General features: G+C 39.2%; 2 protein-coding genes across 3 annotated transcripts in view; one reads left to right on the top strand and one right to left on the bottom strand.

The window, feature by feature from the left end:
* DOCK2 (dedicator of cytokinesis 2) overlaps positions 1–25913 on the top strand; it is a 160595-nt gene that overhangs the window by 69760 nt on the left and 64922 nt on the right. The gene's annotated exons all lie outside the window — the stretch shown is intronic.
* INSYN2B (inhibitory synaptic factor family member 2B) overlaps positions 1–25913 on the bottom strand; it is a 37568-nt gene that overhangs the window by 9541 nt on the left and 2114 nt on the right. For both annotated transcript variants that reach the window (XM_064724694.1, XM_064724695.1), the window contains exons 2-3: positions 5946–8074; positions 3306–3380 (exon numbers count right to left, since the gene is read on the bottom strand). In XM_064724694.1, coding sequence (XP_064580764.1) covers positions 3306–3380; positions 5946–7312 — 1442 coding nt within the window. In that variant the 5' untranslated portion in view covers positions 7313–8074. The remainder of the gene's footprint in view (positions 1–3305; positions 3381–5945; positions 8075–25913) is intronic.

Genomic DNA, 25913 nt, shown 5'->3' on the forward strand with positions numbered 1-25913 from the left:
ACATGTCAAAGGCTGCTTCCCTCATCAGAATAATTGGTGTTATTCAGTGATACAGCCTGGGGTAAACACAAGGGGTTAAAGGGTTGCTCTTTTGAAAATAAGTTCACCTCTTTTTCTTTTTCTTTGAGTGAAAAATGTTACTTTAAGTGAATTAAGAATTCCAACATTGTGCCCAAAGCAATAAGACAAAAATGAAAATGTACCAGGATAACCTTTCAATACATTTCATTCAAAGGTCAGATTTTGATCCCATAATCTAACAGTCATGTGCTCATAATTAAAAACTCTCACATGCTTAACTTTGTTAAATGTGAATGTCTCCCACTAGGACACAGGCTAGGAACAAAAATATATGAAATGAAACAGTATGTAAGTCTTTGAGATAAGTGGTGTTAGTTAAGAGGAAAGTAGAACTCATTTCCTCAATTGAAAACCCTAATTATTATTGATGTCAAACAAGAGCCAAGATGTTAATTAGATAAGAGCAGATGAGTGCATTGAAATAAATGTAGGGTTCAAAAGTGTCAGTATGGACAGGGTTTAAGCAGTATTGTGTATTTTCCTTATTTCAGTCACCTCTTCTGGGCAGGAGAGTGAATTGTATCAGCTTTGTCTGCTGTGAAGGCTTTAGGAGAGAGTGGAAAGGTTGTATTTGCTATGACAGGAAGAAAAGAGCATTATTTAAGGGAGTTGGGATGTCACTTCAAGGCCCTGAAGCTGATTTTGGCACAGATCAGAAGAAATCTGTAAAGTTTGAATTGTATTTTTATATAAAATTCATAAACATCACTACATAGTATGTTGAAATTAACTAGAAGATTGTTTCCCTTAATTCATGTGTCTTGGGATTTTTCATGAAATAATATAACTCAATGGGTAAAAAGAAAGCAGGAGGATAATTTTAATTTAGAAAATGAACAGGAAGTAATGCATAATAAATATTAAAAAAGCAGAAAGAAGTGATATAAAATCAGGGCCTCTTGCATTTTATCAGTTTATTATGAAAACTGTAACTTAATACCTTTCAATATTCACAGACCAAGGGTGCTGGAGAATGAAATGTTGGTTTTATAGAACATGAAAGGATAGCATCTGCTCTTGTGCCTTTTCTCCACCCTTCTTCAGAGTTTTTAATTTAATGTTGGAGATATCATCTCCAGAGGCAAGAGGTCAATTCAGTCTTCATTTAATACTGCCCATGATAACTGGCTTGGGTTGCTACTTGCATTTGCTTATTACAATACAAAAATTTCTATTACACAACCTGGATGGAAAATCCCAAGCCTGGAATCCCTGCTGGGTAGTTAATAAAGGCAAATTTACAGTCACTGTTAGGCTGAAAAGCTCTTTATGACTTTAGTGATCAGTGTAATCCACAGGGGGATTTCTGTGAGATTCATGCATTGTTTGACTGAGGGATTGAGTGATAGAGATGGTTCAGTGACAGCAACCCAGCACTCTGCATGTGCAGGGCTTGCAGCACTGAGGAGTGAGGCTCTTGGGGAGCAGGAAAACTGGGAGCAAGATAAAAAAACTTGATTTTAATCACAGCTGTGATGCTGTCTTAGGGGAAAATACTTGCATGGACATTTCAGGCCACAAAAAACACAGGAACTGCACGTGTTTGTCTGGAGCAAACACTGACAACAATTGCTGCTTTCAGAATATTGTCTAATGAACTTCAAATATTAGTCACTCAGAATGCTTTTTCACAACCACATCCTGTGGAACACCTCTGTAAATCAAAAACTATTGTTTCTTTACTATTTCCTCTTTGTCTCTTAAAAGTAGGAACTTTTTAGATCACCTGTGTTCTGCACATGTTCTATTAATCATTGCAGTGTGAGCCTCCAGGCACCATTACTGCTGCAAACTACCTGTAAATCAAAAAGGCCCCTGGGTTTTTTCTTACTTCCTCTGTTCTTTCCTTTGAATGATGGTGCTTGTTGTTCAAGATCTATCCTGCACTGAAACCGTGTAAACCTAAAAACACAGGGTGTTATTGCAAAGAGAGAAGGCATCCTGTGGTCAAGGGAGGTCTGTATATAAATTCTGGGGAGTGACCTGTTCATGTCTAGCCCATAAAATACACAGAGATTGTTTGTTCAGACCATGATCAAGTGAAGGAAATCTCTTTTTTCTTTTTTTATGGATACAGTCTGTGCTCTTGGATAAGCCATGTAACTTCCCAGGGTATCCAAGGGGCTGTGAAGAAGACCTCCAGCTTTGTCTCAGAGGAGTTGTGGTGTTTAATTTGTGACATGTTAATTACTTGGAAATTTCATTACCAGAGGTTTAGGACATCAGTGTGGGACTGAGCTGCATGTTGAACAATAGGTTCCAGTGCTGCGTCTAGTTTGTTAAGCTCTTTACTAAATTTGCTTCCTGCATACATGAAGTGAGAAAAACACTTCCATGTGAGTATTTTCTATTAATTATTTCCATTAAAAAATTAAAGTTATAGTGATTACAAACTGTTGAAGATAATGGTCTGCCATGTTCTTTGAAATGAAGGAAAAGCTTCCAGCCTCAAAGAGAAATTCTGTAACTCTTTATTTTTGTAAATGTAATCAAGGTGTGGGGTTTCTGCCTTGTAACTGAGCTTGCAGAGATTGGATATTGTCTTTATAAATTCCCCTGCTGAGTGGACAAGGTACACGTGCAGCACAAGCAAGACTTTGTACCTGCTGGCTTTGGGGTTGGTGTTTGGACAGTTAAAGGCTCTTAGAGTGTGTTTGTACAGACACAGCATTTGAAACATGTGCAGCTCCCAGAACATGGCCCTGAAAAGCTTTCTGGCCATAAGAGTTTAGATAAACTGCACTTTAAATCCGAAGTAGCCTACACTCAAATTGTGCTTTCTGATATTAATAACAGCTGAGGTGAAAATGTGGGAATTTTGGGTTTGTTTTGCAGGTTAACATGAACTGTAGCTGTAGCCCACTGGCATTCAGAGAACTGAGAGTTTATCTTTTCCAAGATCTAAAATTACTACAGAAACCCTAGCTTCGAAAAAATGTACCACATAAAGGAATTCCATCATCAGAAATGGTATCACAGCTCTTCAAAGCATGCCAATAATAACACTGTGAAACTTTAGAGGGAAATTTCTGTTTGAATTCTCCCAAGTCCAGTTCCCCTTTCCTTTCAGCTACCAGTGAATTGTTTTCTATTTGGGGAACAAACCAAGCACCTCATACAAACCACTTTTAGTCTTTTCTTAAAAACTGGTTCTTAAAAACAGTTGGGGCATTTGACAGGTGTGAGCAAAGCAGTGTTTTGTGCAGCTGTGGGGAGCAGGGTACCTGTAGATGATGCACGCTGTGTTCTGGCAGGTGCTGCAGTTGTTGAGGTCCTGCCCAGTGTGGTAGAAATTCCTCCTGGAACAGACAGCAGTTCATGAGATGTGGAGTTACAGACACAATAACAGAGCTCTGAGTCCTTTATGAGCAAAAGCCATTCTGTTCACCACTTCTGTTAGCCCTACTAAAAATTCTAGTACCAAATTCTAAGCTGGAAAGTTTCTTTAAACACACACAAACCCTGTGAGCCTTGTCCTGACCTTCCCCATCTCATGCTGTTAAGGGTTCTGGTTGTTGGTTCTGATATGAATACTTGTTATGAAAACACTTAGACATGAGACTGCTTCTAAAAAACACATTTTCAAGTATTTGAAAATCCATGCAATTTGCTGAATCAGCCTGATCTCTGTCCTTATGCTTTCCAGTCTTCCCTTTTCATATTTCCTTATTTGACTATAACAAAGTCAGATTTTTACTGCTGATAAGTTACAAATTTGTAGTGTTGATGAAAAAAGAAAAGTGAGTTTTCATGCTTAACACCAACTAGAGCTGAAATATTTTTATGATGGAGAGACCTGTGTTAGAAACAGGTTGAGATTGGTGGCTCATTACATCCGAAGTGTAACACTTGCATTTAACAAGTTTTATTTGAATTAGGGGAGATCAGTTGGTAGCAAAATAATTTTCTGATTATTTTGGGGAAAATCGGAGTTCTTCATGTATCTTGTTGTGCTGTCAATAAAAGTGCTTGGAATATTCAGTGTTACTGTGAGGTAAATCTGCCAATGTGGATTGAAGCTTCTCACTGAATCTCAGAGAGACACTTCAAAATATTGGACAGTTTTTTTCTTTTTACCATGTGATAACTGAACAGAAATGGATTATAAATATTGCTGGATTTTATATATATATATATATATATATAAATTGTAAATAATCTAACCATGCTTCACTGCAAATTAGTCTTTACTATGGGCAGATTCACAAACATAATTAAATCTCAGGTTCTCCCCTAAAGAGCTGCATGCAGGGGACAAGGAGTGGCTGCTCTTTTCTGTCCCTTCCTGTGGAACCACACTCAGGTCGTCACTGGATGAAGGTTACAACAGAGAAATGACTGCTGAGGCTTGAGATATACTTGGATCTCTGCCTCCAATCTTGCCTCTTACCTGAAGTTTTGGGTTGGAGTGTTGTAAATATTTTTTGCATTTTTGCTGTTAGTCTGTCTACGTGGATTTTGTCTCTTGTGTTTAGGCTGTTACAAATTTGGTGCTAGAAAATCATATGGAACAAGCCTCTGGGAGAGTGTAGCTGGAGCTGAATTGTATGGGGAAAATGTTAAATAGAATTTATATGGGCACAGTGGAAGCTAAGGAAAGTATTTTCATGCTAACAGCCAGATGGACATTACCAGTTAATGTTTCCAGATAAAAACAGGTAATATGTATGGAGTAAAATCACATGCTAAACTGATTTATATTGCTTGATATTTTTTTAATGAGTGTAAATTCTTTTTTGAATTTTGAGTTGGAATGTTATTCAACAGAAATACAAGTTAACTCCAATTCCAAACCAAGGAAGGGCATAGGCCAAGGGCAGACCCTGATGCTGGGTGGTGTGAGCACAGCAGTGTTGTGTTCTGGGCTCTTTCTGCAGCTCCACCTGCACAAAACCCTCAGTGCAGCCTCCTTGTTGTGGTATCTGCACAGTTTGTGGAAATATGGAATATTACCTGATTTGGTCATTATTGTAACCAGTAAATACAGCTGATACACAGGATCTAATTTTAGAATTAAGAGGGCAGTTTTGCATGCATAAGTGATTTATCTACATGCATGAGATGCCTGTGATAAAGATTAAATTTATGGTGGCATCATCTCTTCATGTTCTCTTTTCTTTAAGAAATGAAATGTTACCTTTATTCCCTTGATTTGTTTCTGAGTTTTTCAAAGATAAGTTGCTTGAAGGATATACTACTTTACAACAAAACAGAACTTTAAAGTGTGTCCTAGATGCAATTACTAAAAGAGATGGTTTTGATAGCTTGGAAAGCTTTATTAGGATATTCAGAAACCTGTTTTGAGCATAAAAATATTTAAAATTCTATTTTAACTTTGTCCTGTCTTTAGATCTTAGTTGCATTTATGGTATTATTATTATTTATAACACATAATAATGCATGAATAGTGCTTGTAACCTTGGCACAGTCTGTGTCACCATAGTGACAAGAAATACAGGGTTTTTACATTGTATGGGGATGAGAAGGGAGCCACTCTGAAACCTGAGAGTCTGAAGTGAGTTCTTGCTGACAGCCTCCACATGCTCTGTCCTTAGCTCTCAGTCTGGCACTCCTTGTGTGTCTGACCCTGCCATGCTCTGAACACCCTAAATCTAAATAAAAAAGGGAGGTGTTAAGCTGGGTCTTGCACTGGATTTTGTAAAGGCAGTGTCAGCTAAAGCCAAGCTCTAAAGGGACTTTCTTCTCTGCTGAGGCCCAAACATCACAACAAGGGTGTAAGATACATTTTTGCAAACTCATCTTTAAATATCAGAAGAGATGTGTTTTCAGTAGCAAAGGTTAAGAGAATGCTAACATCTACTTTACACTTCTGATGAATTACTAATATTAAAAATGAACCATACCCTTCACTGAGGGCTCTGGATTTTTCCAGGTCTTGGATTACATTCAAAAGGACTTTAATCTTCTCCTGGTTGGACTGTAAGGATTCCTCTACAGACTGCAGCCTGCCTTGTAGGGCAGAGAGTTCTCCATGTGCCAAGTGAATTTGATTGATTTCATTAATCTCTTTGTTGCTTTGTGGATTTATTTCATTCCTTGGCGGATAAGACTTTGTGTGAAATCCTTCTGCACAGCTGTTACACTGGGAAACATCTGACTGGGTGGAATTGTTCTGGATTTCAGTGTTACATGGATTTGATGCATTGGTGCTGGGCACTGACACTGGTGGGTGATCATCACTTGGGAGTGTCACACAGCTGGAACCTGGCTTGTGCTCTCCTGCCTGGTGACAGTCTCTGAGGAAACAAGGAGATGAGCTGTGGTTTGATGGGGGTGACAGTGGAGTAGCTTCCTTACTGCTGGCATCTCTGCTGGCTGCAGGCAGCTCAGAATCAATTTTCTGCTCTTCAGGAGCAGCAGAGTGGGGGTTACATTCACTGCAGTTCCCAGAGTTGCTCAGGCAAGGCTCTGCTCTGTCAGAATCAGATGACAGTGTGCTGTTTTCATGACTTTCGTGGCTGTTGATGACAGTAGAAGAATGCAGTGAGTTACTTGAAGCTGTGGCTGTGTCTGGTGCATCCAGGGGAACGTTTCTGTCCTGTGGGAAACTCACATGAATGTATTCAGGCACCTGTGTGGACGCAGTTGTCTTGTCTGACTCTGAGAAATCCCCCGAGTACCTCGGTCCATTGCTTTGTGCTTTTGATGACCTCTGACCCAAGCCCACCTCACTATTCCTGCAGCCATCCTCCAAGTGATGACTTATCCTCAGGTAGCAGAGCTCTGAGGACAGAATGTCTGGTTCACAAAGGTTGCCATTTACCTGGATAGAGTTTGCAGGCTCTGCTGGCATTTCTGTCAGTGATTTGCTTACTGTCAGCTTTTTCCTTTTAAAAACAGGGAAGTGTTTCCTGAGGCTGGGAGAAGTTTGTATGGCAATATTCCGAAGCCCCTTGTGAGCCCTTGGAAAAGTTGGAGACTGAGTTAGCAAAAAATTGTGATCCCTAAATATTTCAGTTTTGCCAGTAGTGAGTGCTGTGTGTGGGGCAGGACTGGCCTCCAGCTCTGCCTTGCTGCTGACACCATCGTCCTTGAAGCGCACCTGCTGGGATTTGGTCCTGCGGTGCTGGGGGTGCCTCAGAAAATCTGCTGAGTCCAGACTGTTCCTTTTCAGGAGCACCGGTCTCATTTTCATGTTTTGCTGGGCCATTGAATCACAATTTAAAGTCTGTAAGTAACGTGTTTCTTTGCGACCCATTTCATTTGACATTTGACCTGTATGTTAATATTGTTCCTAAGATACAAATTAACACCTTACTCCTGGAGCTTAGCATTCTTCTCCTTGTTATTATGTATATTTTCAACTGGCATGTTCTCTTCAGGGATCCTCTTTCAAATTTAATTGCTGATTAGACCAAAAGTAAGATAAATTAAATATAAAATTTAAGGAAATATTTCTTGTAGCTTGGGAATGCAGAAATCCTTTTACCTGCAGCTAACATGGTCTTTGTATTACAAAATTGCAACAGGCTGTTTCAGGTAACTAATTTAAAGGTAAGGTTGAGTCTATGGCTTTCCTGGAGGCTCTCATTTGACAGCAGCTCTCCATTGGGGATCCAGCTCTTTTTTTCTGATGGACCAGTCACATGTGTTTTATTTGCATGCTGTCTAAACAAGCATGATAATTTCTGAGGGCATTTTCATTTCTGATGCATAGTTGTACTGATGGAATATATCCATTAATACCAAACTGAATTGCTTTCTTTAGAGATCGCTTTTCTTCCTCAGCCATCTTTTTAATGTCCTGTTGAAACTAATCTTCCCAAAGAGGTAAGGAAAATGTCACCACTTATGACCAGGGAAAAATACAGCATCCAGAGGGATTCAGTGAGAAAAGTCACTGATGTGTAGTTGTTACTGCCATTCTTGCAAACACAAGGCAGATCATGTCCAAGGGCTTGCCTCAGCTCTGTAAACAGGACAGAGGTCCAGGCTGAATAACCAGAAAAAGCAGAAGAGCAGAAAATGTTTCCTGAAAATAAAAAGACAAGAATTGTAGCTGAGCACAGTGGCAAACGGTGGTTCGCTGCTGCTGTTTCCTAGGCACTTTGCATCATCTCTGCTGCTGAGACTTTGGCAATGACATCCAGAAACTGAAAAATGGTTTACAATTTGCAAGTGGCTTAAGTTTTTTTCATATGAAATACAATGCTCAAAAAATGGTTGTATATATTTATATGAAACAGATACAAAATATCATAAGCTTGAATCTGGTCCCAAATGCAGATCTTAAAACTTAAGCAGTTAGATTTGAGAATGGCTATTAAATCCTGTTATGGATGAAATATCCAAAACTGAACAGTACAAATGTGAGTTCTAAATTTGGAGGAAAGGTAAGATTTCAACAAAAATCAATTTTTTTGTTGTTGTTGTTAAAGTTATTATTTTCAAGCATTCAGATTTGAGTACAAGACTGCAGCTAAATTCCCAGAACAGTGGTAGTTTACTATTAATCCTGTTCCCTGTTAATTCACTGGTCATTTCATTAGCCTTACTACTTCCATTAGCTCAGAACCTTTTATTTAAGCATTGCACAGATTTTACCATATTTAATTTACAAGAATTGAGGAGATGGGTGCAGTGGGAAAGATCTTGTTACAGAATACAGCAAATTGTTATGCAGCATCATGTAACATTTAGGCACTGTAATATAATTTAAGCAAAGCAATAATATGATATTACTCTATTATAAAGTTTTAGAAGAAAGTGAGTGTTGGATTATTTCACTGCAGAGGGAAATGTCACATCAAATATTGAGAAAATAAATATGTGCATTAATACCAAATTTTACTTTTGTGATATTCACGAAGTCATAGGAATATCTGTGCTGATTGTGCACTGGAAACAAGAATCACAGTAAACAAGTCCAACAGTTTCTGCAAATAACATTCCAGTGCCAAGTTCTGAGTTCTCATTTCACCCACTAATTACCAGAGACTTTTAACGGTTCTGTTTGAGAATTTATCCAAATATTGCAGCAGCATTCTCCCCATCACAGCTGCTGTGCTCCAGGCAGATGGACTACTTTAAAAGTTATACTTGCCCAATTAAATTCCGAAAGAAGCTTTAGAAAGCTAATCCTTTGTGTTTTAAATAAAAGTAAAAGCCCTTAAGGGTTTTATAAGAGCTCTCCTTGGGCTGTAGAAGCATTTGAGCTACATTCCTGCATTCTTAATTTGAAAATTGCTATTTTAACTCTGTTGATTTTTAGCTACCTTGTCATCCAATACTCTGGGTTTACTATGAATTCTAATGAACATTTTGGTGCTGTTGTTTATATTAAATCAAGCTGAAAGGAAAAAAAATATATAGCCAGGAATGTTCAAATATTTGGATTGAAAACCCAGACTGGTGAATTTCAATGAGTTATAGGTGTCTGCTCTTGAGTTAACAAATCAGTTCAACATTGCCAATTACAAAGTTTAAATAACATTTTTCCCTTGCCCAGCATCTAATTCTTTATTCTTTCCCGACACAGCAATTTAAAGTTCTTGTTTTGCTCGTTATTTGACATTGACTGAAGTAGGAAAAATCCTACAGATCCATTTCATAGAAGTGCTTTCAATGTATTAATTTAACTTATTTCACTCATAAAGAAAAGATTAATTCCGTTTTAAATTAATGTCTGGTAGTAATACTAACAGTTTTAGTAGAAGAAATTTACTGGGGTTTAATGTTCCGTGGCTCCAGCTCTGCAGCCTCTTCCTTGTTCCTTGGCTGCTCTGCTCCATGAACTCCCTGGGTTTTTCCAGTCCCTCCATCCCCTGTTGGATAAGTGCCCCATGAGGTGCTGGATGTTATTTTTAAAATGTGCACATTTCATGCTCCTCTTTTCAATGTTTTGAGTATGTGAATCTGACTGATGTTACATTCTTTCTTCTGTTTGGCTTGGCTGGTACTGTGAAAGAAAATCTTGACTTTTAAGGTGTCTGCATGCTTTGCACACACAATTCTTAGTGGTGGTAGCTCCTCTACAGTGTAAACTTCTCCTTGCTCCACTAAAATTGTATCCCAGGGTGTAACCGGTGAACCCCCTAAAAACACTCAGGTTCAAAGCCTGCCCCCTCCACACAGCAATAAAGCTGCTTCTCCAGTCTGGGATTGTGGGTTTGAGTTCTCAGAAATGCACACACAGCTTAATCAGACTGCCAGGCAGGGGAAGTTTGACAAGACATAGATATTTTTCTATATAATTTTTCTTCCATCTTTCCAGCCTCTGCCTTCCCAGTTTCTTCAACAGAGTCAAATGTACTTTTTGGTTCATATTTCAGTTTAATGGCTGAAGCTGTGGGTAGAGAAGTGCAGTGGTAAGGATAAATGGAGATTACAGGAATTGCATGGAGTGAAAAACCATGCAGCAACAGACAGCGGGGATTTTGGAAGAGTGCAGATGTGCGAGAGTTGTGATTCTGGGGGTTTTCTGCAGGTTATGGCAAAAGTTACTTATTTCACATGGTTTTCAAACTTTCAGCAGCAGTTGGAAACCTTACATTTTCATTTGACAAGTTGGTTCAAAAAATAAATATTTTTCTTATAGTAAAAGTGTGACATATTTTAGAATTTTGATTTTCCCTTGTGCATGATTTAAAAACAGTATTTCTTGAAACTAAATGTTTGAGCAGAACCTTTCCAATAAATAAACTAGGTAGAAGCTTGTGGGGGCTCTCAACAGGAGGATGATTAATCTAATTTGCCTTCCACTTTTGAGCATCCACACTTTAAATTTCCCAACTCAGTCTATGGCAGTGGATTGGAACAAGGTGATTTTTAAGGTGCTGTCCAACATAAACTGTTCTGGTTCTGTGACAGGTGACAGCTGTAATAACTGTAAGGTAATTTATTCTGACTGGACAGTGTTCTGTCATGTCTGATTTGTGGTTTGTCCTGTAGAAAACAGATTTTCCATGGTGCACATTTGATGGACATTTTCAGTTTAGAGAGGCAGCTTGCTGAATTTAATTATGGTTGGTGCTTGATAATAAGCTGCTTTCTAGGTGGGAGATTCTAAGATTCTAAGAAATTTGTGTGACTCTCACTTTCCCTTCATGTTGCAAATCTTTCCAGGGTTCCTAAACTTGCTGGGATCAGAGGCTGCATGTGGGGGCTGCTGTGAACTCTGTGCTTGTCAGTGGCTGCAAACAGCCTGGCCACTGCAGAGATCTCCTGCTATGCAGGTTCAATTTTCAAAACAAAAAAATAATATCTGAAATGCTCCATTTTTAGGTAACAACTCTGAATTAAGGCTTTAATTGTGTTGGTTTGGATGTTGCTTTTGTTCCACTTCATTTTCTGTCTCCATCAGAAACTCCAGCAATAGCTGTTGGCCAAGCTGCTTAATTCAGTCATAACTCTTCTTTGCATAAAAGTCATGTTGGGTTTTTTTCCTCAAAATAATGAGAGATGTTGAGGATAAGTTTAGATATGCTTCTGAAATCCCTGGAGACTGCAGTGAAGCATACATCACCAGCTAGCACAGAGAGCTAGAGATGGATTTGAAACCATTGGAATTGGATGATGCTGGAAATTACCTCTTTTTCCTGTCCTCCTTTCTTGCAGAGGGAAATGGATGGAAATGTGCTCAGAGTTCCAGAGGAACTGCATGCAAGGAGGCCTCTGAAGGGAATATTTTCAGATGAAAATGGGTGACAGATGCAGAGCCTATAAAGCAGAAACAGTGCCCCAGAAGTGCAAATTTGCAGCTTATTGTGATACACAGGAAAAGCTGGCAGGGAACAGGAGAGATGAAACTGCTGAGAGAGATTTTTAAATGGCCTCTGTGTACAGGGGCCTGTTGTTGATCACAGCAAGGAGTCTTATTGCTTTGGGTCCCACAGAATGAAGCACAAAGCTATTTATGAAAGTAAATGTGTTTATTATAAGAGATGGTGTAATTTGTGGAATATAGTTTTGTACCTGCAGTTTTCTCCAGTGCACAGCTTGTCTAGTGTAATATTCTGCTATTTCTTACTCTAATTGGGCAGTACACAGAATATCTGTTTCTGTTGGTGTGCATGGCCACAGAGGAGCTCTCTGGATGTCCCTGGGTGTGCTCAGTTTTCCCCTCCAGCAGTGGTTTGGTAATGCTGAAGGAACTTTGCTTGAGCAAAAAGGACTGAAGAAGGCAAGAACATTTTTATAAATCCTGTTGGTGGGTTTTGTTAGCCACATCTAGGTGGGATCAAGGTGACTGGAGAAGACAATCTAACAGAGATAAGGAATACAGGGTGGGATGGAAGCTTCTGTCCTCAGAAATGGAACATTTCTGTAATGGAAGAGATTACAGGATTTTGTCTCTGACTAATTTTACAGCAAGATCTGGAAATTACTTCAGGTTGGTGAGACTGGGTCGAGAAGATGCTGTGATACTTACTGCAGCAGAAAATGGACTTAGCTAAGCAAGTTCTAGGGATGAAAATTGAGTGTGGTTTGCCTATGATTTGATTGAGATGATGCAATGCCATTGCACATGAAGTGCTGAGGATGCACTAAGAGATAGAACCATGATGATCTTATTTCTGAAATAACTTTCAGAACCATGGTACTTGAAATTCCTTTATTCTACTTTATTAGAAATAAAAGTTCTTTTCCTTTGAAAAGATGATAGATCCATTTTCTCTGTCAGAAAAAAAATCTTCATGGATTAGAAAACATTTTTATCTCAGTATTTCTTCTGGAGCATATGCTGGAAATTGTTCATGAAAGGTTTAGTGTCAGGAGGTAAGATACAACTCCTTATTCACTTTAGAGGGAAGCATTTCAGTCACATATTTATATAGAGACACAAGCTGGATTTTTTTCAGTGTTAGTTTGCAAAGATGAGTGTACTTAAAACTGAGAAATTTCTCTTGAAGAACTGCTTGAATGCCTACAGGGAGAGGGAAGTTATCCAATGTGACAAGCTGGTGAGCTGGAAAGTGTCCAAATAGCTGGTTCACAGCACAAAATTTCAGTGCTCTTCCTTGTAGAAATCTTATCAGTTGAAAAAATATTGCTAAGTACTTGATGTTTGCATCAAAGTGTGCACGCATTTTACACTTTAGATTATTGTAGGGTTTTATTCAGGCTTCATAAAGTGTTAACAGAGCTGTATGAAGATCTATAGGTAACCTGTGAAAGGCAGGTTTGCACCCTGTGCTGCCTTGCAGGCATCAGCACTTGGTTAGAGACAGATTAGTTCATAAAAATGAACTGATTTTACTTCATAAAAATGAACGAAGACCTTTTCAACCTTCTCTTTGGTTGTTAATTATATTGACTATGCCTGTTAAAACAGAAAAACTTAATATTTTTCCCCAAGTAGCAAACATAAAAGCTGCATTTTCATGGTTCCTGTGTGACAGGTTGCCACTGCCCAGCACCTTTCTCCTGTTGAGACACTGCTACAAGAAACACCATTTTAAACCAGTATAAAGTTCTTGCTAAGGACTGTGACTTCTACACTGGACTTGTTTTCATCATGGCAGCATTTATTTAATTCTAAAAAAACAAGTTCTGAGTGTACTTGCTGCAGTCCCTTAGCTTTCAGTTAATTTCTGGATTTTTTTCCAATGAATTTATCACTTCAGATCAAGAATGACATGGCAAAGATGCATCCAAGAGCATTTAGCAGTCTGCTGTGCTGCAGCTGTGTGGGATGCCTTGTAAGCACTGGGTGTTCAGTGATGATTCTTTAGGAGCTCCAGAACTTTTTTTGCCACTTCAGTAAGTGGGAGTTTCAGTAAATGTAAGGAGTCAACTGTTACTCTCACTTGTGTCACAAACCTGGGTACGTGGGGAAGCAGTGAGAGAAGAAACCTGATTGTATTTGCTGGAGGGCAGGAATGATGTATCTGACTCTGTGGAAATCCAGGGCACTGGGAATATTTCTCTGTCTGCTCTGGGGTGCCCTGACCCCCAGGACAGCACTGACTTTGACCTTCATTCATGGAGAAAGTTTCCCAGAATTCAAGATAGACTGGAATCCACAAAAGTGTGAAATGGATTATAAAGAGCAGTGTAGGTGTATCACTTGGTGAGAAATTTAGATTTTGGGATTTTTAATATGTTGTAGATGTAAGCAAGATGGAAGGCACAGGGTGTCGTCCTGGGTTTCCTCTTCATGCTTCTTCTTCCTTCTTCTCTTTGGGTTTGGGTGGCATTTTGTAATTGGGCAGGAAAGTCCCCATTGCAGATCTTTGGGATCAGTTATTGGGTAAAAAGGGGAAATAATCCAGGTGTCAGTTCTTAATTAGATAGTTTAGTCTTGAAAGACCTTGTAACGAGAGACTGTTGGCCATTTTGTGCCTTCTAATGAAAAGCTGCCAAACTCACAGTAATGAGACTGTTTTACTGATAAGAAATAATAAACACCTGAGTCCCAACATGAACTACTGCCTCAAGTGCCTTCAATCCAGACCCAGAGAAACCCACAACTGGTATCCATGCATGACTCCATGTTCTCAGAAGGTTAATTTATTACTTTCTAATACTATATTATATTAAAGAATACTATATTACTATACTAAATAATACAGAAAAGAGACGTACTGAATGCTAAAAAGATAATAATGAAAATTTGTGACTCTTTTCAGACTCCTGATACAGCTTGGCACTTATTGGCCAAAGAGCCAAAACAACTCACAGCAGAATCCAATGAAATAATCACCTGTGGGTAAACAATCCCCAAACACATCCCGCATGTGAGCACAACACAGGAGAAGCAAATGAGATAAGAATTGTTTTCCTTTTCTGTGAGGCTTCTCAGCTTCCCAGGAGGAAATCCTGGGTGAGGGGATTTTTTCAGAGAATGTGAATGCCACAGAAACCATGCCAAGCTCCCACTGAGATCCACAGTCCCATGGCTTCTGTTCCCTGTGGAAGCACTGGAACCTGGGTGGGAGCATTGAGCCAGCTCTCATTGGGGTAACAGGGCTGGAATTTAAAATTGCATCCTGAGGCTTTTTTACCTGTGTTCCTCCAGAGCATCAGAAATGTGAGTAACTGGATATTTCATCCTCCAGAGATGTGTTTTGTGTACTCAGCTGAATGCACCTGGCTGTGACTTTTCCCAGATGTCGGTTTTGAAATATATTTTTGGTGTGGGGGAATTGAATTAGGGCAGCTCAGACTGGGTTAGCAGCCACTGGCTGGCAGTAAGTGCAGGAGAGGCTGGAATTGTGCTTATTGGCTTTGGCAGGGTGTCTGCAGAGACTGGCACTTCCCACAGGCTCCAAATTCTGGCACAAAAAGCTACAGGTGGAGGAGAAAGGGAGTTTGGGATACAAGGAGCTGGGGACTCCTCTGGGAAAATCTCTGCTCAGTGATGGCCATGGCTGTTTGCAGTGTCAGAGGAAGATTTCTCAGGCTGTATCACCCTGCAGTGCAGTCTGCTCCGCCAGGCTGATGCCTTGGCACATCTCCTTTGGAATGTTTGCAAAATGGAGCTGTGGTTTGATTGGCAATAAGGTTGGTAGTTCAGGTTCTTGTGTGGGTTCTGTTTCATTCCATCTTAAACCTGTCAGGAGCCAGAATTATCCATTCTGCAGGGGGATTAGTGAGGAGTAGAGCAAGAGAGAAACCTGTGTGTATTTTGAGGCTCTGCTATAAGTAAAATAGCAGAGCCTCAAAATTAATTTTATATCAAAATTTTATATCACAATATACCAGCCTGCTGATGTTGGAGAGTTCAGTCACATGTATTTTGAGGGGCTACAATTAAATGAAGGAGAATTGCATTATAAATCTTTGAATGTTTGTTCTCTTTTTCTGACTTTGCAGTTGCAAATTTTAGTTCTTGTTTCATATCACCAATAGTGAAGGCATTAAGGAAATTCACAGTTCAGATTTATAAGAGTTACATGTATTTGGTAAGAACACAACTCTTGGTTTCATGACTGTCTATTTAACAACTCAGTAGCTTCATGTTGCAATAGAATAATGGGAAGGGACCACACAGGTATGTTTTACTTGTGTCTGCTCTCTTGTGCAGCGCTTCTCTTTAAATCCATGAGAAAGGTTCATTCTCTTTTATGAGCATTGTAAAGGTGGTTTTTAGAGTTTTAAGTCTGCCTCACCATCTTATCCATAATTCTCTGTGACTTTATTCTGTCAATTTATACACTTCTGCCCTGTATATTTAAACAGTCAGCAGCTTAATGCTGTTTGAGAGGTGCACAGATTGTTATTATGCAGGGCAGGTGCCTTTACTTTTGAATTGTAGCATCATTATTGCCTGACTACCTTTTCTAAAGGTGGAGAAAACTTGCTTTTGAAAAGCCTTGCTTCTTGTGAGGAGAGGATTTGAAAGAATCCCACTTCAGTTAATTATTTATAGCCTGAAAAATAATGTAGCCTTACAATTGCTCTCCAAGCTTGGCACCTCTCCCCACATAAGGAACACCAGGAAAATGAAAGTTTCTCTGCAGCTCATGCTTTGACAGAGACACCCATGCTAAGTTACAGCATTATTGCCATGTGTAACATTATTTTATGTTATTAAAATATTTATGGCTAGATACTGATTTTTCTTCAAAGCAATAGAATAAAAATTCAGTCAAAACTTGTCCCACTGGGATAAGACAAACAACTGGCTAATTTGTTCTTCACACTTTATTTGAATAATATTCTTTTATTTTTACTTTTTTTGGTGGTTACTGCTGGCTTGGGGCAGATTATGAAAGCTAAAATTGTCTCAGTACTAACAGGTGCTGAGGAATGCTGGAAGATGGAACATTCAAAAAAATGCCTAGCAACTTTTTCTCCTGGTATTTAAAAGAAAATGTGTGTTTCTTCTTTATCCAAAGCTTGTATAGTTTCTCATGAAGTTGGAAACAGTCTGAGTTACAAAGGGACCAGACACTTGGCTGGAACTAAAATGCCCCTGATGACTGAAGGGCTTAGGTGACATCTTAAAATAACCTTAAAACTAAAAGAATAAATTTATAGGTTTTTTATAACTTTGTAACTAATTGTTTCTCTCTAATCAGCACTTAATCTTGATAATATTTGTTATTTCTTAATATCCAAGAAATATTAATGTAAATAATTTCTTAAATCTCTAAACTCTCCATGTAGAGATTCTGCAGTTTGAGTTATTTTTGGAGAAGATACAACACCCCCAGTTAAGGGCTGAGATTCAGTAGCTGGGGGTCTTTGGCACAGAGCAGAACCACAGAAACAGAGGATGAAGGAAATTCTGTGAAACTGTGGGGCCTTAGGAGGAGGAACCAGTGCATGTAGTGAGACAATACTTGTATTTGAAAGGAATCCAATCCCATGGCAGAAAAAGTGAGATGGTGACACTTGATTTGGTATTGAGATGGGAAGAGTGATCTGGTACCACACTAAAGCATCCCACAGATATATTTCTGTCCTGCTGGGCACATTTAGAATCATGGATCTTGTGTCTGCTCTGTCCTGGAATGTGTCCAAAGAGCAAAGGTGCAATTGAGGTTTGCAAAAATAAATCACAAAGTGTAGATAAACATTTCACTCTCCTCTTGGCAAAGGTGACGCTTCACCTTGTGGAGTTTCTAAGATGGCAGCACAGAGGGAGGGAGGGAGGTGACCCTCTGGTGACCTCCCGATGGTCACTAAGGGAAGATGAACATCTCTGGACACTCCAAGGGCTCTGAACCTTGCTGAACAAATGAACAGCTTCTCTGGGCAGCACAAGCTCATGTCCCAGTGATGTCAAGGGCAAAACAAAAACCTGTTTGTTTCCCTGCCTTTGCCATTTCAGGTATTTCTCAATATTGGTACCTTATAACTGATTTTATATCTTGTATAAATTCAAATTTTATTTTTAGCTTACAAAGTTATACTTAGATAGTCAGAGAAGTTAATAATTGATGATTTGTCTAATAAATCTGCAGTGTCCTGAGCTGTGTGACACCTGCTTGTCACTCAGGGTTGGGTTTTTGTTATTCAGTCTTTATGAGGCTGGCAGTTTGAAGAAGTCCAGAAGTTCTATTTGGGAACTGCAATGAGCTTAAACTAAAAGGCTGCATGGAAATAACTATCTTTAAGAAATTTTTGTATGCTCAAATTATTTTTCCACCAGTGAGGGCAATTAATTTCAAAGAAGACAGGAGCCAGAAGACATGCAGCATTCTGTACAAATTAATAGCAACTTCCTCATGTGTTTTGAAATATGTGAAGTCCTTTGAAAGTAATATGTAAGTTAATTGCATAAGCAGATGAATATTGGCTTAAAGTCACTTTCCCTGTACTTTCTGATCCTCTTCTAAGCATAAGAATGCAGAGTGGCCCAAGTAATTGAGTATTTTACTTGATTGTATCTCTCTAGTTGCAGAAGAAAAGAGCAGTCTCTGAAGTAGTTACATAATATGGAATATGGCCTGCCCTGTCTCAAGAACAAAGATGACCTTTCTTCTTTTTTGTATCCCTGGGATGGTCTCCCAGGGCCTGTTAGTGAAATATCAGCAATTTTATAAAAGTTACTTCCTTCCTTCATTATTCCATGTGAGCATTGTGCTGCCTTAATGGCCCTGCAATGAGGTTATTTTCAGAAAACTGTGGTGTTTTTTATTTTAAAGAATAATTTCAATGTAAAAGGTCTCCTTGGGAATAGCTTCAGGTTTAATTTGGCTAAGTAGCAGTGTGATTCGAGCAAAATACTGCATTGCAAACCTGTATTATTAAGAAGGCAAGTAAAACATGAAGCACGTAGGTGTTGTTGTGTCTCACTTCAGACATAACTGGACATGCAGTTTTTCCAGTGTTTTCCAAAAAAAGTGTAACAAGAAACCAAATGAGTACCTTACAACAAAGCTGAGCCAGGCAGACAACCCAGAAGCTGTTAGAGAGGCTTGGGTTAGGGTTATTATATAATGTGTTAGCTGCATAAAATGAGGTGTGTTTCAAGTTTTGGTTGGTTGGTTTGTCTTATAAAATTAAAAAAAAAAAAAGCAAAAAACAACAACAAATAAACACCTTAAAAAATTGCTAGAACCCACAGAAATGTTACCATGTGTAATCTGTCAAGATTGCTGTGTTATTCCCCTAAGTCCAGGAAAAGTTATGAGGCCGGAGTGTCTAACTGGCAGCCTGAGGGCATGTGTATCCTTGTATAATGGGAATCGACCTCATTCAGTGGGAACACCTTTCCTTTTTATAAACAATAAGTTTCATATGTTGATAGAGATGTTTGTAATCCTGGTGTCACTTGTTTTGTGAAGAGCTTCCAGAAAATCACAGCATCTCAGAGCTTTTTCTGTTGCAATAATTAAGATTTTGTTAATGGGCTAACAAGACTTATTTTGATGCCCTTTGCATGTCCCCAGGGTATCACACATTACACATCAGGCTGTTTCCCGGTTAGCCTGTCTGGGAATAGTGGGGTGCCCAAACCTCTGGGGCCACCACTGATGCAGGGAAATCACCTGACCAAGGGTTACCTTTGGCTTTTTCCAGCTGCTGCCAGCCCATGCCCACATCCTGCACATTCACGTTCCCAGTTTCTTTGCCACCAAAGAACTTGCTCCCCACACACTGCTGTGAAATCCTGGATGGTGCTCTTCAACTCAGCTGACTGTAAATTCCTTTTTCTCTCTTCTCCCAAATCCCTGGGACCACATTACTGGTTTCCTGTTTTCATGCTTGGATGCTCTGTTCTTGCAGAGCATCTGTGCCTTGAGCTCACAACCTGCTAGGGCCGACCTAATGTCCTGGAACTCTCTGATTGCAGCACAGGCAGAATTCTGGGATCATCTGGAAGGGCTAAAGGAGCTCCACTACTGCTCCTGTATTCCAAATCCCTCCTTCTCTACTGCCTTATTCATTCAGAATCAACTTATGAACAATATTAGTTCTCCTCTTATTTGGTTATAACTTTTTTAAAATATATATACAATTTTATATGTTTTTAATTATTGCAATTATTTGCTAAATATTACTAAAATATTTTAATATTAGTTGTATTTAATATTCTTGGAGGTCAAGACCTTGTACCAAGACGAGATCAAACAAAAGACACTTTTACCTTATGTGACTATAGTGCCATTTCAAAAAGCACAAATGGCCTTGATCTAGTAGTAAAAGCTTTATTTTCATATTTTCTAAATATGAGAAAGACATCTATATTTTAAGGGAAATACTTAAGAAAACAATACTCTCCATTATTGAATTCCTGACACTGAGCTCTGCAGTCTAGGAAATCTTGTTTTAAGATTTAAAATATTAGCAACTTCCTTCAAAACAAAAACAGAGCAGAACAAGTTACTTTTATTTTTTCTTCTTAATGAACATGCCTTGAAAACTGATAATAATCTAAATGGAAAATTTGATTCCAGTCCCTCCAGCTTCCCAGACTCTTGCCTTAATATGATAATGTTGCAGCCATAGTTTGGAGAGTCCTTGACCAGGAACCACACAATAGATCACAAGATGCAGGTCTAGGAAGCTGGAAAGGAACATCCAGCTCAATGGCTTTATGTTAAGAATTTGTTTATAAAACATACCATAATGATGCTGTCAAGATATATCTCCTGAAATATCTTGGGAGTTCTTTAGGCTGTGTGATGGCACAGCATCCACCAAGTGCTGGTTCTGTCCCTCACTCTCTAGAACTAAAAGGACAGGAAATAACCTGCCTCCCAACAGGTCCTTTGGTGGCACTTCAGGGAGGACCAGAACAAAGATGGCACCACCAACCATGGTCTAAGAGGCTTCTCTGCACAGCTTCAGTAGCTTAGTCCTGAGGCTGCTATTAAACCCAACAGCACTAATATGGAAAATACAGTGGAGGTGTGGGTTGTAATGCTTCTAATCATCACCTTTTCCCTGTGTGTGTTGCTAGATATGTACTGATGCTCCCACACACTCTGTATTGCAGTGACTAATCACAAAAATAAGAGACTATAAGACTGCTCAGGTGATGCAAACTCTGAATATCAGAAGCATAACAGATTATATTTCTCTGGCATGCTCATTGATCAAGTTTGCTTTTATATGCATGTGATTATGCTTTTTGTTTGTTTCCTGCTAGGATTGCAATTCCCTAACATGTATCTACACTCATTATTTCTGTTTGCCCTGTCCAGGAGAAGGTGTTGGTACCCTGGCTTCTTAGCAAGGCAATCTATTTGAATGAAACCCTAGCTTAGAGATGAGGAAAAATAAATCTCTGCAGATAGCCTTGAGTATTTTGGCAGTAAAGCAGCACAAAGAAGTGTCCTTTTGGCACACAGTCATCATCCTCAGGAGTTAAGATGGTCAGATGACATAGCACCACAAAATATTTTCATAATCATGTTTGGGAACTTGTTGAAAACTCTTTGAAGCCCAGTTTTGTTTGGCAAGGACCTGTTGTAGCCCAGTGCTGTTTCATCAATACTCACTCATTTTTTTGGGTGAGTTTTTTGGGGAGAGCAAGTTTTAATTTCAGAATAAGAACATAATTTTTTTGTCTCAGGGATTTAATGCCTGGGGAGAAGAGGTGCTAACTTTTACCATCCTGGTGCATTTTCCAAACAGCCAAGAACAGGAGTTTATCTTGTCCCATGGTGGTTTTAGGATTCAGAGGCTCCTGGATTGCAGTGACTGAGCAACCAAGGGACAGTCACACTGCTGATGGAGCCTAAGCCAGGGCACTCTGGAATTATTTACCTTTTATGGGCTTTTAACTGGTTTTTCTTTTTCTCATTAAAAAATGGCAGAAAAAAACAAGAACTAAAATAATCCCTGATTTAGTTATTCAAAGAAATTTCAACATCTCATCTTCTCATATTCTACTTATATTGTAAGTATTTAATGAATCCAGCCCTTGGGCTGGTGCTAAGTTATGAAAGGAATATTCCTTATTCCTTATTCTGCCAGAGCCCAGGGATAATGTGTTAGAATCTCCCTCAAAAATATAGATTAGCATATGCACAAATAATTGATGCAGACAATGCTATTTGGGAAATTTCTATCTGTACATTATTAGAGTATCAAGATTCCCTGTTTATGTTACATTCTAATTGAAATTCAACCAACTGGGCCATAAGTGACATCCCTTGAAGAGACCCACACCTGAGAGAATGCATAATTTGCTAAAGGTTGTGAATTGTGTCCATTACCAGGTCATTCTGTAATTTTTGGAGTTTTATCCTTTCATCTTTGTACATGTATTTCCACAGAGTTTTCTTTCATGGAGAATTCCCTATGCATTCCATTAAGCAACCTGCCCAAGATTCAGTGTGAAAAGCTCTCTTTAGAAAGATTTTGGGTTTTGCTATGAATTTTTTGGTTTTGCCTACTACTCTGCTCCAGACTCCAAGATATTTTTCAAGCTTAAAAGTGAAGCCCACTGTTACAAAACAATTAAAAAACTTAATGAAAGCCCTACTGGATATCATCTAAATATGAAAAATATTTCAGATGCAAATTAAAACTGTTCTAACAGTTGCTAGTTGCTATAAATCAATCCTAAACAAACACTGTGGGTAGACTGATTAGTGCAATGGATGTAATTAGTGGGAAAATTATTTTTATTGGGCCCTATTTTCTCCATAAGATCAATTTAAAAGAAGGAAGTTTCTGCAGTGAAATGACTTTCAACAGTTTTAAGCAGAACTATTGTGATAAAGTTTTGTTTTAGCCATTCACAGATATATTTCATTAGTCTCATCTCCGATCAAGTAGTTGAAATCTAATTTAATTTTTCTGTCTTCAGTAAGTGCAGCTGAAAAAGAACAAAATCAAATAGAGTGGTATAGTTCTGGGAATACAGGAGGTGGCTCTGTTTTAAGGAAGTGAATCATCATCCAAGGCATTCGTCTTCACATTGTGTAAATTCAAAGTGCATGGCTTAGCAATAAAAGCTGCTGCTGCACTTTGAGGAGCTTGGATTGCTCAGTTCTGCTCTTTTTGACCCCAGGGTTGCTCTCCCTTGCTCTGTTCTGCTCTGCAGTCTCCTGTTGCAGCCCTGGCTGGGCTGGTTCCTGCTGTTGTATATTGTACCTCAGGGCAGGGAACCCTTCCCCCAGCCCCTCTATCACCTCATGCAAGTTCCCAAGCTGGTTTCCAGTCCTTTCAAATGGGAGAGATTGGCTAATTTTGTACAGTAAATAAACCATGGGTGGTATTTTTCATCTGATTCCTTGGTGTGTAGTTCCAGTGTTTCTCACCCTCTTTAACTGGGAATGAGCTCACTGGGACACTGGGCAGCACCAGCCATGCTCTGCCCATCTGCTTTAGTGGCACCAGGGCAGTGCAGCAGCACTGGGGTAAGAAATCAGGGAAAGGAGCAGCCTGAGAGCCCCAGGGCACTGCAGTGTCTCAGTGCACATCTCATGGGCCAGGGCAGGAGCGTCCTTCTGGCCTGAGGGAGCAGGCTCAGGTGGTTGTGGGGAGGCAATCAGTGGGATGCAGAGGGGGAGGGAAAAGCTGCACAGATCCCTGCAGGCACAGGATGGGAGATTTCATCTGCTAGAGCAGAGCTGAGGTCAGGAGTGAGGCAGCAGTGCTGAGTGAGGAGGTGAAACAGATACTTTTTTTTTTTTTTGTCTTTGATAGCTGTGCTCTGAACTAGTTCAGTTTCCAAGCAATGATTGCTCATTCCAGATCACAGCACTACAGAAGAATCACAGAACATTCTGGGTTGGAAGGGACTCACAGGGATCATTGGGTTCAACCCTTTAGGGAATGGCCCATACAGGTACTAAACCCACAACCTGGGCATTATCAGCACTGTGCTCTGACCAGCTGAGCTCAACTCAGTGCCTTCTGACCTCACTGATTATTGTTATTCATAATTTATTTGTAAACATGCTTTGAAGATGAACAGAAAGGTATTATTACAGGAAAAGTAGTGAATTACTCAACCTTGTTTGAACACAGACTTCAGCAGAAGTTAAATCAATTAAAGTGGAGTGTTCATATCAATCAGAGACAGTAGCAGAAATTCTGGAGAATTTCAGAAACCTGCCAAACAATAAAACCCAGCAGCAGAAAAAACATTGCAGAGAACGAAGTTTTCTTTTTTGGAATACTGCTGGAAAATCATTACAATGTTAAAAAGAAAAAAAACTGTAAAAAACCCCAAGGATGGCAAAGGACATACTCCATGAAAATCAAGCTACTTTTATGTCCTGCCATGAACCATTATTCCATCTATTTATTTCTTTTATCTATGTATGGAAAAGTCTTGAATGAAATAATACTGAAATTGTTGTGTTTGTCTAACTTGCAACAAATCTTAAAATCACACAGAGCAGCTATAGTTACTCTCTTATTGTGCTACAAAATTTTCAGTATTATTCTTCCTGGTAGTCTGCTGCTTTTATAGCTGTGCATCCTTTCAGCTAAATCTTGTGACTGTAAAGGCAATAGTAGGACGAGCTAAAAGAGCCCAGCATGTTTTCAGTCAGAAATCCAAGGCTGTCAGTGAGATGCTGAAGCAGGATGCTGTTCAGTCAGCTATAAAACACAAGGAGACACAACCAATGAAAGTAAAACTGGAAAATTAAAATCTCAGACCCACCAAGAGTAGATGAATGTTACTGTAAGTGAATTATCAGCACCATGTGACCATTGGCAGGCTCCAAGTCTGTATGGATTAGGAGCTATTCCCCATTTCACACGTGATGGATACTCAGGGTTGTTGCATAGCAGCCTGTCCTAATGTTTATGTATTTGTGCCTTTCCAGCTCCAAACACTACATTTTAGGACTGCACATGCATTGGCAGGGACATCTATTTCTGGAGAGAAACAGAACTACTGCATTAGCAATTCACTTGAAATTCTGCTTATTTTTCCTTTCAGACTGGTATTGTTTGGTATTTGCATAATATGATCAAGATGTTTGTCTCAACCTCTACATATGCCACAGTTCCCAAAGTTTAATGGGGTTTTCTGAGGAACTGGGGCTTCAAGTTACTGTGGTTCTTTGTGGCATCACTGAGCATCTTCCATACGTGTTTCCATGTTGCTCTTTAGCTCATGACAAGGAACAGCTGTGATGACTCAATGATTCTTTGAAGGCAGTATTTTTGGAGACATTCTCAATAACAGACTTGTGGTACAACATAAATATTGATGATTTTTAACACTTGATTAAAATAGGTGATTGGTTAGTTTTTCTTTAATTACACTCAAGATTAAATATTTCTCACTTTTCCTCCAGAAAGGTGTTTGTTCTTATTTCTCAACAAAAAATCCCCAACCAAAACAGAACTCTTTGGCCCAATGAAATTCTTGGTCAATCTCTTTGTGCGTTATTTTTGCAATTACTGTTTCTAACATGCAGTGAAGTTTGAAACTTCTGGCTTATCCTAAAAGAGACTTCAGAATTAAGTCTAATCTATGATTGCTGCAAACACAAAAATGCTGGGTTGTTTGAATCAGTTTCCTTGCCCCATACAGAAAGCCATGTGTTAATCAAACATGAACCATCATTAGTGTGGGGTCACGGGTTGTGAGGATGCTGCAGAGCCCTTTTACCTCCCCCTGCTTGTGAGGGTGAGCAAAATGAGCCTGTCCATGTGGTTTTGTGTTTACACTCAGGCTCTGTGTTGGTAAAGTGCTCTATTAATGATGGTAAATGCTACTTAAGTGCCTACATTAAATAAATATCCCCCTGAGTCCTTCCAGAAGTGCATCTGCATGAGGATTGCCTACCCTGCAGCCACTGAAATCCTTCTACTAGATTAGATCAAAATGTAGCCTCATTCCATGTTATTTCTGTTGTTTTCCCAGTGCTTTTGCCTCATCCTTGTGCTGCTGCTCTATTTGAAGTTACTACGGCAACCTGTCACCATCTGCTATTATAAAGTGTGCTGGGCTTAGTTGCTAGGTGTTGAAGTTTGTCATCTTACTCATATGATCCTGA

The sequence above is a fragment of the Zonotrichia leucophrys genome, chromosome 13, assembly GCF_028769735.1.
Source record: "Zonotrichia leucophrys gambelii isolate GWCS_2022_RI chromosome 13, RI_Zleu_2.0, whole genome shotgun sequence".
NCBI lineage: Eukaryota > Metazoa > Chordata > Aves > Passeriformes > Passerellidae > Zonotrichia > Zonotrichia leucophrys.